This window comes from Ovis aries, chromosome 12 (genome assembly GCF_016772045.2).
Source record: "Ovis aries strain OAR_USU_Benz2616 breed Rambouillet chromosome 12, ARS-UI_Ramb_v3.0, whole genome shotgun sequence".
In the NCBI taxonomy this organism is placed as follows: Eukaryota; Metazoa; Chordata; class Mammalia; order Artiodactyla; family Bovidae; genus Ovis; species Ovis aries.
The window spans coordinates 72,329,767-72,341,802 of record NC_056065.1 but is presented as its reverse complement, the minus strand read 5'-3'; the positions used below and the strand labels follow the sequence as shown (position 1 = coordinate 72,341,802).

Sequence of the window (12,036 nt, the reverse complement as noted above, 5' to 3'; positions counted from 1 at the left end):
TCGCAGGATGGGTATAGTTGTGGTCTGGTGTGATAATTATATGGGGCTTCCCAGTTGGTTCAGATGGTAGAGAATCTACCTGCTATGCAGGAGACCTGGGTTCAATCCCTGGATTGGGAAGATCCCCTGGAGAAGGGATAGGCTACCCACTCCAGTATTCTTGGGTTTTCCTGGTGGCTCAGGTAGTAGAGAATCTTCCTGCAATGTAGGAGACTTGGGTTCAATCCCTGGGTCGGGAAGATCCCCTGGAAAAGGGAATGGCAACCCACTCCAGAATTCTTGCCTGGAGGATTCCAGGGACAGAGGAGCCTGGCGGGCTACAGTCCATGATGGCAACACAGACCATGAGAACATAGTTTGGTGAGAGCCTGGAGAGAGCAGGGGCCTGCGTGGCTCACCCCCTCACCTTCAAGTTTTTGTGTAAATATCCTCTTTTCAGTGAGGACCACCCTGACTCCCCTTTAAACAACAGCAGCACTCGCCACTTCTGAATTCCGAGTTCCCTTATCCTGTTCTTCTTTTTTTTTTTTTTCTTTTTCCATTGCATTTGCCACCCTCTGTCCCAGTGGGCTGTTGCTGAATAACAAACCATCCTCAAACTTGGTTGAAAACAGTGATTTCCTCTCTCGCTCTTCTGTTGGTTGACGGAAATTGGTTGGGTGGTTCTTGCTTGGGTGGTTGGTGGTTCTTGGTTGGTGGTTCTTTCCTTCTCCTGTGGTTGCTGCCAGATATCAGCTGATGCTTCAGGCATCTGAAGGTTCTACTGGACAGGACATCCAAAGTGGCTCCTCACTCCGTTGCAGTTGAGGCTGACTTGACGGGGAGCTCAGCAGGTGCTGTCCTCTGGAGCATCTTCACGTGGCCTGTCTACATGGCTCAGGTATCTTGCAGCCTGGTAACTGGATCCAAGGGTAAGCATTCCAAGGGGCAGCAAGCAGAAGCCACTGGGCCAATGGCAGGCTGCACTTGGAATTAGAAGAACATCACTTTTTCTGTCTCTCTGGGTCCTAGGATCTGCCCAGATTTACTTTTGATGGGGGAGTGAAAAGATTACGTTATAGAAGGGCACGTGGGAGAGAAAATAACATTGCAGACACTGTTGGAGAATACATTCTGCCTTGCTTTCTTAGTATTCATATAGCATTTGCTTATTTTTATGTCTGCTTTTTGTTGACTCCTGTGAAGGTGGAAGCCCTATGAAGGCTGGAATATCCACTGAATCATGTGTACCAAGCATGTACAGCCTTACTTGGCACAAGAAATAGTTGTTAAATGTTCTAAGAAATGTGTCTAATCCATTGTGTTCAGATTGTCACCTGTTATAGAGGTGTGGGTTTTTTTTTTAACCATGCTTCTGATTTACATTCTTTGCTGTCACTTTTAACTGACTCTATAAATCAGGGACCTCATCTCTTTATTCAACACTGTATTGCTCAGTATCTGGTAAGTGGTTGGTGCTCAGTAACTAATATTAATGCATAAGTTATTGATTCTGCTTGAAACAGAGAAGTTATGAAGAATAAACTATGTTTGAACTGGGATCTGAAGGGTACATGGGATTGTTTCAGTGGAAGGAGGAATAGGGAAGAAAGGGAGAAGAAAACATTGAGAGCCAAAGGGAAGGATAAATGGGACTGTGATGAAACTGACCCGTGAGTCTCCTGAAGCCTGGGTTCTCTACACGATATGACCCCCAGTCTGCCTTTTATAACATCACCTGACCTGCCTCTTGAGAAACCTATATGCAGGTAGGAAGCAACAGTTAGAATTGGACATGGAACAACAGACTGGTTCCAAATAGGAAAAGGAGTACGTCAAGGCTGTATATTGTCACCCTGCTTATTTAACTTATATGCAGAGTACATCATGAGAAACGCTAGGCTGGAAGAAGCACAAGCTGAAATCAAGATTGCCGGGAGAAAAATCAATAACCTCAGATATGCAGATGACACCACCCTTATGGCAGAAAGTGAAGAGGAACTAAAAAGCCTCTTGATAAAAGTGAAAGAGGAGAGTGAAAAGTTGGCTTAAAGCTCAACATTCAGAAAACGAAGATCATGGCATCCAATCCCATCACTTCATGGGAAATAGATGGGAAAACAGTGGAAACAGTGTCAGACTAATTTTTTGGGCTCCAAAATCACTGCAGATGGTGACTGCAGCCATGAAATTAAAAGACGCTTACTCCTTGGAAGGAAAGTTATGACCAACCTAGATAGTATATTGAAAAGCAAAGACATTACTTTGCTGAAAAGGTCCATCTAGTCAAGGCTATGGTTTTTCCAGTGGTCATGTATGCATGTGAGAATTGGACTGTGAAGAAAGCTGAGCGCTGAAGAATTGATGCTTTTGAACTGTGGTGTTGGAGAAGACTCTTGAGAGTCCCTTGGACTGCAAGGAGGTTCAACCAATCCATTCTAAAGGAGATCAGTCCTGGGTGTTCACTGGAGGGACTGATGCTGAAGCTGAAGCTTCAATACTTTGGCCACCTCATGCGAAGAGTTGACTCATTGGAAAAGACTCTGATGCTGGAAGGGATTGGGGGCAGGAGGAGAAGGGGACGACAGAGGATGAGATGGCTGGATGGCATCACCGACTCGATGGACATGAGTTTGAGTGAACTCCGGGAGTTGGTGATGGACAGGGAGGCCTGGTGTGCTGCGATTCATGGGGTTGCAAAGAGTCGGACACGACTGAAAGACTGAACTGAACTGAACTGAACTAGTGATTCAGCTGTCAGGTGCTTGGGACATGCTTGTTGAATGAATGAGCATAGCATATGAACTCATCTATAACTTTTTTGAGAGAAAGGTGTTAGGTTAGGCAGAAACTAATCTTAACTCCTGGTAGTGAGGGGTCTTTTAAATATAAACTCAGGAAAAAATATTTTAAAGTATTTTAAAATAGCTAAATTTTGCAGTTTTGAACATGACAAAAGTGAGTTCAATTTATGTATGTCAAATAACTTTTCATCAGAGCACAGTCACTTGTCTTGTTTCTTTTAAAATTTTGATTGGAGTGTAGTTGATTTACAACGTTGTGTTCAGTTCAGTCACTTAGTCGTGTCCGACTCTTTGCGACCCCATGAACCGCAGCACGCCAGGCCTCCCTGTCCACCACCAACTCCTGGAGTTTACCCAAACCCATGTCCATTGAGTCGGTGATGCCATCCAACCATCTCATCCTCTGTCATCCCCTTCTTCTCCTGCCCTCAGTCTTTCCCAGAATCAGCGTCTTTTCCAATGAGTCAGCTCTTCACATCAAGTGGCCAAATTATTGGAGTTTCAGCTTCAACTTCAGTCCTTCCAATGAACACCCAGGACTGATCTCCTTTAAGATGGACTGGTTGGATCTCCTTGCAGTCCAAGGAACTCTCAAGAGTCTTCTCCAACACCACAGTTCAAAAGCATCAATTCTTCAGTGCTCAGCTTTCTTTATAGTCCAACTCTCAGATCCATACATGACCACTGGAAAAACAATAGCCTTGACTAGATGAACCTTTGTAGGCAAAGTAATGTCTCTGCTTTTTAACATGCTGTCTAGGTTGGTCCTAACTTTCTTTCCAAGGAGCAAGCATCTTTTAATTTCATGGCTGCAGTCACCATCTGCAGTGATTTTGGATCCCCAAAATAAAGTCTGACACTGTTTCCGCTGTTTCCCCATCTATTTCCCATGAAGTAATGGAACCAGATGCCATAATCTTCGTTTTCTGAATGTTGAGCCTCAAGCCAACTTTTCCACTCTCCTCTTTCACTTTCATCAAGAGGATCTTTAGGTCTTCTTCACTTTCTGCCATAGTTAAGTTTCTTGTATATAGCAAAGTGAATTTTACATACACATATATCCACTCTTTTTTAGATTCTTTTCCTATGTAGATCATTACAGGGTATTGAGTAGGTTTCCCTGTGCTATTCAGTAGGTCCTTGTTTGTTATCTATTTTATATACAGTAGTATGTATATGTCAATCCCAATCTCCCAATTTATCCCTTTTCCCTATCCCCCGGGTAACCATAAGTTCATTTTTTATATCTGTGATTCTGTTTCTGTTTTGTAAACAAGTTCATTTGTACCATTTTGGGGGCTTCCCGGTGGCTCACATAGTAAAGAATACATCTATAATGCAAGAGACCAGGTTCAATCTGTGGGTTGGGAAGATCCTTGGGGAAGGGAATGGCTACCCACTCCAGTCATCTTGCCTGGTGAGTTCCATGGACAGAGGAACCTGGCAGGCTCCCATCCACGGGATCGCAGAGTCTGACACAACTGATTAAGATTCCACATATAAGCAATATCATATGATATTTGTCTTCCTTATGTTGTCTTCTAACATATCATATGCCTAGTGGGAGATTGGTAACCCTTAGGGTTAACCCCGAAACCTTAGACCAAATCTTACACAGGAAAAACTGATCTTTAGGTCAAGGGGAAAGAAGAATGAGCCGTGCATCCATCGTAGGATGATGCAAATCAGTAGCAAGGAGGCAGGATTGTTAAATTCATGGATATAAACACATTTTTTTCCTGAAAGACTAAACAATACAGAAATTACATTTATAATGCTTTTACAACCACTATTCACATTTCTTTTTCTATGAGCTTATGAACCAGTTACTAAAATGTCAAGAAAAAAATAAGCCTTTTGTATCTTAATCCATAAAGAATAATCAATATCAGATATATAAGTCAGTTGTTGCATATTGCTAAATATGTGATTTCTTATGCTTTCCATCTGTATTGAAGAAAAAGTCCCCAGTAATCTTATCTTCAATTAGATCTAGCCATAGAATGCTATTAAACATCTGTACAAAATTAACCCTTCCCTCATAGCCCAGTTCCATAGGAAGTGAAGTTGCTCAGTTGTGTCCGACTCTTCGCGACCCCATGGACTGTAGCCCACCAGGCTCCTGTGTCCATGGGGATCCTCCAGGCAAGAATACTGGAGTGGGTTGCCATTTCCTTCTCCAGGGGATCTTCTTGACCCGGGGATGGAACTTGAGTCTCTCGCATTGCAGTTGGTGGATTGTTTGCAAATGCTGAAGATTGTTTGCAAATAGTGATCCATGAAAATGTAGATTCAGCTATGGATTGTAATTAATCTGCCTCATGTATAACAACTATACAAAAATAATGTCAAATTAAAGGCAGTATTTGAGACAAGAAATAGCCCATTCTCCCTGATCTTGCACCCTGTTAACAAGGAAAAGAAACATCTGATGCTTCGTCTATAAAAGACCCCTGGGTGGCCTTAACCTCCCTGAGCTTCAGTAGATACACTCTTCCATAGGCCCTTTGATATCCTCAGTTCCTCAGACTGACCTTTGTCATCTCTGGAAGCTTTATGCCTTTCAATTAGTCTTTCTTACTTATGTCCTGCCTTTTGGTAGCTCTGGGATTTTTCTGACTGGAGCCTGGGGGTTCATATTGGAATATTTTATAGTTTCCCTCACTGCCATATTTGACAGTGCAACTGATTTCTTCACCATTCAGTATATTCCTATGGCACTCCCCCTGCCCAAATGCTTTTAAGATGGTGTTAACACACATCTCCCATTTCTTGTGTACGTACACACACATACACACACACATTCACACACATACACACACACACCAGCTTTTTTCTTTCTTTTTTTTTTTTTTTTACCAGCTTTTTTCTTATCTCTTATCATACATCCAAGAAGGCTACCATTTTATAGCAGCTCTTGCAACAAATAAGACCATAGTCTGGTTTCCGAAAAGGACATTTTTGATAACTCCTGAGTGTGACTGACACGTGGTGATTCCTGGGGTTTTCTCCTTGTAGGACATGTAGCTCTTGAATTTGAACTGCTGTTTACCTTTGTTCAAACTGTTTATTTGGGCTTCCCAGGTGGCACTGATGGGAAGAACCCACTTGCCAGGGCAGGAGACATAAGAGACATGGGTTCAATCTCTGGATCGGGAAGAGATTACACTCCATTATTCTTGTCTGTAAAATCCCATGGACAGAGGAGCCTGGTGGGCTATAGTCCATAGGGTTGCAAAGAGTTGGGTACGACTGAAGTGACTTAGTATGCAGGCATGCACACTGTATATTTAGAAAATGGCTTATGTATTTTCCTCTGGCTCAGAGTTACTATTTACAGCCACACATTTCATGGCAGTGATTGCCATGTAACAACAAAAGGACCAGGCAGTAGTATCTCTTGCTACTGCTAATTTAAGGCTTAGTTGTTTCCTTAAGCCAATCAGCCCTGTCACTATCGCTGGCCTGCATCATTTCCCTGCACACTGGGGAAGGTGAGTTTGGAGGCTGGACAGCACGTGGCCACAGGTCATCTACTCCAGGGTTTCCTCGGGCATTTTGCCCTTGTTCTTCTCCTGGCTTCACCTCCTCACTCCGCTGCGGAGGCCAGCAGCTTGCTCAGGTTGATGGTTCCCCACAGACGGATAGCTCAGGTTCCCATCCTCCTCCCAGGGTGGAGAGGCGGGGACAGCTGGCTCAGAAGCCCACGAGGGTGTGTTGATCAGTGGAGCATCTTGAGCTCTAGCTGGAGACGCGGGTCCTGCTCTCAGAGGGGCAGGTGGACGCCCATGGGAGCAGAGCGTGTGTCTCTGCCTCAGATCTCACTCTGTGCCCACACTCTGAGTTCCTTTCCTTCCAGAAAGACATGGTTCTGGCCAGGAAGATGCTGGTTCTTGCAGCTTGGGGCCCCCCTTTTTTTAAGTAGCTTTATTGTGATACAGTTCATATATCATACAGTCCAACCATTCAAAGTGTACAGCTCATTGGCTTTCAGTATATCATGGATATACTATCCATCCGTGATACAGCAACTATCATCACAGTAATTTTTAGAACATTTTCATCACCTCAAAAATAAGCCCTAGATGTTATGGGGAGGGAGGTGGGAGGGGGTTCATGTTTGGGAACGCATGTAAGAATTAAAGATATTAAAATTTAAAAAATTAAAAAAAAAAAAAAGCCCTAAGGACTTCTCTTGTGGTCCAGTGGCGACGACTCTGAGCTCCCAATGCAAGAGACCCAGGTCAGGGAACTAGATCCCACGTGCTGAAATTAAGAGTTGGCATGCTGCAACTAAAGATCCCATCTGCTGCATCTAAGACCTGGTACAGCAAAATAAAAGGAAACCCTACTGTTTAGCTACCATCCCGCATAATCTCATTTTCCAGCCCCTCAGTGGTAAGGAACCAGTAATCACCTTTCTGTCTCTATTTATGTCTGTCTTTTCCTCTTCTGGAGTTTCATATGAATGGAAGTGTTACACGAGTGTATGTTCCTTGGTTCTTTGTCTCGTCACAACAAAGATTTGGAGTGACGGACGTTAAAGCCCCCTCGGTGAGTCATAGCTCTCGGGTCTTGGATAGACCGTGTTATAGCTCTCAGGTCTCGAAAGGACCATGTTATAGCTCTTAGACAAATCAGTGTTACAGCTCAGTGTTACAGCTCTATTTTATTTAGAAGATAGCAGGAAAATCCATCTTCAAAGCATGAGGGCATGTCGATCCAAAGACGCGAAGACAAGAGCGCCCCAGTGCGTGGGGAAGAGAGAGAGAGCTAGCTTTGGCTCCTCTTTTTATATGTTTCTCTCTCCCTGGGCCTGTCCTATGTAAACTGGGCCAGCCAGGAGTGTTGTTTGCTTTACCTGAGGTCCTCACTTGGGTCCATGGACCTTCTTTTGTTCTATTTTCCCTTCTTTGTCTTTTAGCCACCGCCATTTGGGACTCCTTTTCCCTATTCTACCTACCTAACAGAATCATACAATATGTGGTCTTTTGTGGCTCACTTCACTTAGCATGATGGTTTCAACATTCATGTTGCAGTGTGAATCTTCATTTTTATTTTTATGGCTGAATAATATTCTCTGGTATGACTTTACTATGTTTTGTTTATCCATTTGTACATCAGTGGACATTTGGGTTGTCCAACATTTGGGCTGTTGTGAATTATGCTGCTGTGTACATTTGGGTGCAAGTTGCTGTGTAGACATCTGTTTTCATTTCTCTTGGGTGTATGCCCAAGAGTGGAATTGCTGGGTCATATGGTAACTGTGGGTTTCCCAGGCAGTGCTAGTGGTAAAGATCCCACCTGCCAATCCAGGAGATGTAAGAGACGTGGATTCCATCCCTGGGTGGGGAAGATCCCCTGGAGGAGAGCACGGCAACCCACTCCAGTAATCTTTCCTGGAGAATCCATGGAGAGAAGAGCCTGGTGGGCTACAGTCCATAGGGTCACAAAAAGTTGGACATGACTGATGCGACTTAGCATGCATGCATGGTAACTGTATGTTTAATTATGTAAGAATTGCCAAATATTTTCTAAAGTGGCTGCATCATTTTACTTTCCTGCCAACACACAGTGTATGATGGTTCCAATTTCTCCATATTTTTGCCACCCTTGTTGATCTGACTTTTTACACTTCTCGCCATCCTAGTGGATGTGAATTCATGTGAGATTTTGAAAGGACTGGGGAAGGATTTTTTTCCTTTCTAATAGTTTTTAATGCCATGTATGTGTGTATACACACACACACATATTTTATGACTTCAAAGTGTGCCCTTTGCTAGTGTCTGTAAAAGCACAGCTGCTAAGGGGTCCTATTGCTTACAATAATAAAGCAGATTTCAGTATTTGTTAATCCAAAAATCTCACCACCCAGAACCTTCGTGGGAGACAGTGAAACGTGTGCATTGAGAGGAGGAAGGGGAGTGGTGGGAGAGGCGGGAGCAGGTGGTGTGTTTCCTGGAACGAGTGTCCTTCCCAGGAGATGGCTCCACTTCTTGTCTCTGCGTCTGACGGGTCCCTCTGTCTTGCAGGAGGTCTGGCGCTGGCCCAGGTGCTCTTCTTCTACGTGAAGTACTTGGTGCTCTTCGGTGTCCCGGCTCTGCTCATGCGCCTGGATGGACTCAGGCCGCCGCCGCTCCCTCGCTGTGTGAGCACCATGTTCAGCTTCACGGGGATGTGGAGGTCAGTGGCTCTGTCTGTCAGCCTCCTTCGGGGATGTCCGGTGGGAGGAGCCACCATCCTTTCTCTGCCCTTCGCTCAAGTCGCCTTTGGCACTTAGGTTTTTTTAATCTAACAGATTGAGAATCCATATTTTCTGAACCTCTCAAACATATTGTCAGGCTATGAAAAGTTGGGAGATAAAGTTTCTCACCCAGTTTGTGTAAAGATGCACAAAGGGCTGTGCCTAAAGTGGTTTCTTACTAACTTGGGACATAATATATATACTGATGATTTTATTGCTGTCTGTTTTTCTTGAAAATGATGTCTTTGTATGTGGGACTGTAGACTAAAAGAATAGACTTAATTTTATTTTTTATTTTTCTTAATACCAAAAATATGAAAAAAAAAAAGAAAAAATATATAGACTTAGTTAATAGTACAGGGCAGGCATTTACTAGCTCTCAGATCCAGAGCAACATACTTCAAATGTGAGTTTGTTTTTCTGTCTTTTACATGGTAATAAAAATGATAATGGTACTGATAATACTCATCTCTGAAAGTCGTTTTGAAGATTAAAGAAGCTGATACATACGTATAAAGCATCTGGCACACAGGAGGTGTCTACGAACGTTAGCTTTTATCCTTCTAACTCCGGTACTCACGCACTTTGGATAGGCGGGTGCTTTTTCTGAGTGTTCTTAGTCTTCTTGATTTAGCCCCATGGACGTACAGTCTCGCTGGAGTCTCTGTTCTGAAAGATCTCTCGGCCCCCCTGCCGTTTCTGGCTGTTGCTCTCCAGCTGGGCTCGCTTGCTGCTGGGTTTTATTGTCGCTTCCAGTGTGGAACCGGTGGCAGGCTGGCGCTTGCAATTGCAAGCCTAATGTAAGAACCTGAGGGTGGGAACTCACGCATCTGTGGGAGGCAGTATCTACTTAAACTGTGTTCTTTAGAAGCCTCCATTTGGCAGCCCCCTCGTCCTGGCCCTGCTCAGAAAATCCACTCTGGCTCATCCAGTCTTATATTTCATCCTGGAGCTCAGTGAGTATTGCTCTCTCTAATGTTGCTCTTGCAAAAGCGGGTAGCTAACAGGCAATATCCTAGTTTCCCATCATAATTTATTACAGGGACTGAACTGATCTAAGCCTCTGTGGACGCAGTTTATTTTTGCTGCCGTCTGCTTCTTTGGATTGGAAATACCATCTGATTATTGTAAAGAATGTAAGTAATTTCTCTGATTTGTCTTTAATTACTTCATCGAATATCATAGGTTGCCCAGCTGTAATGGCAAATTTAGGAAAAGGGGCTCTCTCTAGCCAGGGGGCCAGGAAGTGTTTTTGTTTGGAAGGTGAGCCTGATGGGAAGGCTTTATTCATTTTGACCTGTTTATAAAAGTAATTTACTGAATAAGTGGGTTGGGACCTAATCATGACCTATGGGTATGTCACGAGTCCCTTGTGGGCACCCAGCAGGGTTCCTCGGCCTCCTTGATGTGAATGCTTGCGCTCAAGCATTTCTTGGGAAGCACGTTCTCCTAAAGAGCTTCTCCATTGTTGGTTGGGGTAATAAGTAATCTTGACTCTTGGCAGCCATGCTGGCTCTAGGCTAATTAATTATTTTTTGCCCAAGATCTGTTGTGTACAAACCACTGAGGTGCAGAAAACATATCTACCAAGACCTTTGTCATTCTTGTTAGAAACTAGACTTGAATAGTGTGGACCCTGAGTTGTTGAAACCTTCTCCTCCATATCTGTTACTGTGGGCAAGAGAGTGATCATGAAAAGTTTCTCTGAGTGACTCCTTGGAGTGATGTGCTTCTGAAGCGAGCTGTATACAAGGGAGTGTGCTGAAATGGCAAACACGGTCCTTCCTGGGAGTGACCTCATCGTGTGTCCTGGCTTCTTTCAGCTTGCGTGGGTGTGGATTTCTCCCATCACATTTGCTTTAGCTTCTTAAGGGTTTTCTGATTTGCCACTTGTATTTAGAGACACTCAGGGCTTCACTCTTGGTATACAATAACTATTCCACATGAAGTTGTTGAATTTAGGAAGGGAGATGAACTCTTTTTGAGGAATTTGATGCACAGTTTAAGGCTCAGAAGAAGTAGTTTTTAACTGAGAAAAGAAGGAATAAAACTTATAGATTCTCCTTTGCACGCTTTCCTCCATCCTTAGTTTATCATGTTCATAGTCAGGATCTGGTCGCATAACCCTATAGTGGTCCTGGTCCTCATCTTCTCTGACTTTTCTCCTTAAGAAGACATGTCAAGGGAAGATAAAAATTTCAATTTGTAATTTCTATTTACGTCTAATATCTCTGGGCCATCACTGAGGCATTGCTGCAGACTGGGCATTGCTCCAGCCCCTTCCTGGGTTTGGGTTCAAGTTGAATTGAGTCATGAGCAGCTGGGAAAGCTGGTGATGCAAATTATTCTGCTCCATTGTGGCCGCCATTCATACAGTGACACAAAGGGCATGGTGGATGGGAAGTGGAGGAAAGAGGTTTAAAAACCATCTCCAGAGATTGTTTAATGGCTACCGAAGCTTCTAGAAAATCCACACTGAATGAGGTTTAGAGCTGAGGGTGAGAGATGGATTTTTAGCCCCCCATTTGAAAGGAGCCATACACATCTGAACTCCATGCTGATGGACTGCACTCTCAGTCCACTTAGCAGCAAGAGAAGACTTGCAGCCGGCAGCCTACTGTAGCAGAGGAATCTGAGCTCTACATCACACAGAAGGTAAAACTGGCCATCACCTGAGAGATAATGTTCCTTGACATGATAGTTCAAATTGATCACAAAAAATTGCTATTTGCAGAGACGGCTCAAACCTGAAAGTTAGGACCTGACTGACAGATTTATTATATATATATATATATATATATATATTTCCTATTTGCTCTTCTGTTTTGTATAATTCTTGCTCAAATATTTGCAGGCAGAACAAACCGCTAAGGAGTCTGTGTTTTCCCACTTGTGTGATTTTTCTGTGGCTGTACAGACATGAGAAATTGAGAATTTTCTGCTTAATTTTTGGGCTTCATGGTTTAATTTAGGTAGGCTGAGGTCTGTAATGAGCATCTTTTGCCAGAA

General features: G+C 43.5%; 1 protein-coding gene across 8 annotated transcripts in view; it reads left to right on the top strand.

The window, feature by feature from the left end:
- The window catches only part of HHAT (hedgehog acyltransferase), a 375,148-nt gene that overhangs the window by 129,221 nt on the left and 233,891 nt on the right, over positions 1–12,036 (top strand). For all 8 annotated transcript variants that reach the window (XM_060396732.1, XM_042229246.1, XM_060396733.1 and 5 more), the window contains one exon: positions 8,816–8,966. In XM_060396732.1, coding sequence (XP_060252715.1) covers positions 8,816–8,966 — 151 coding nt within the window. The remainder of the gene's footprint in view (positions 1–8,815; positions 8,967–12,036) is intronic.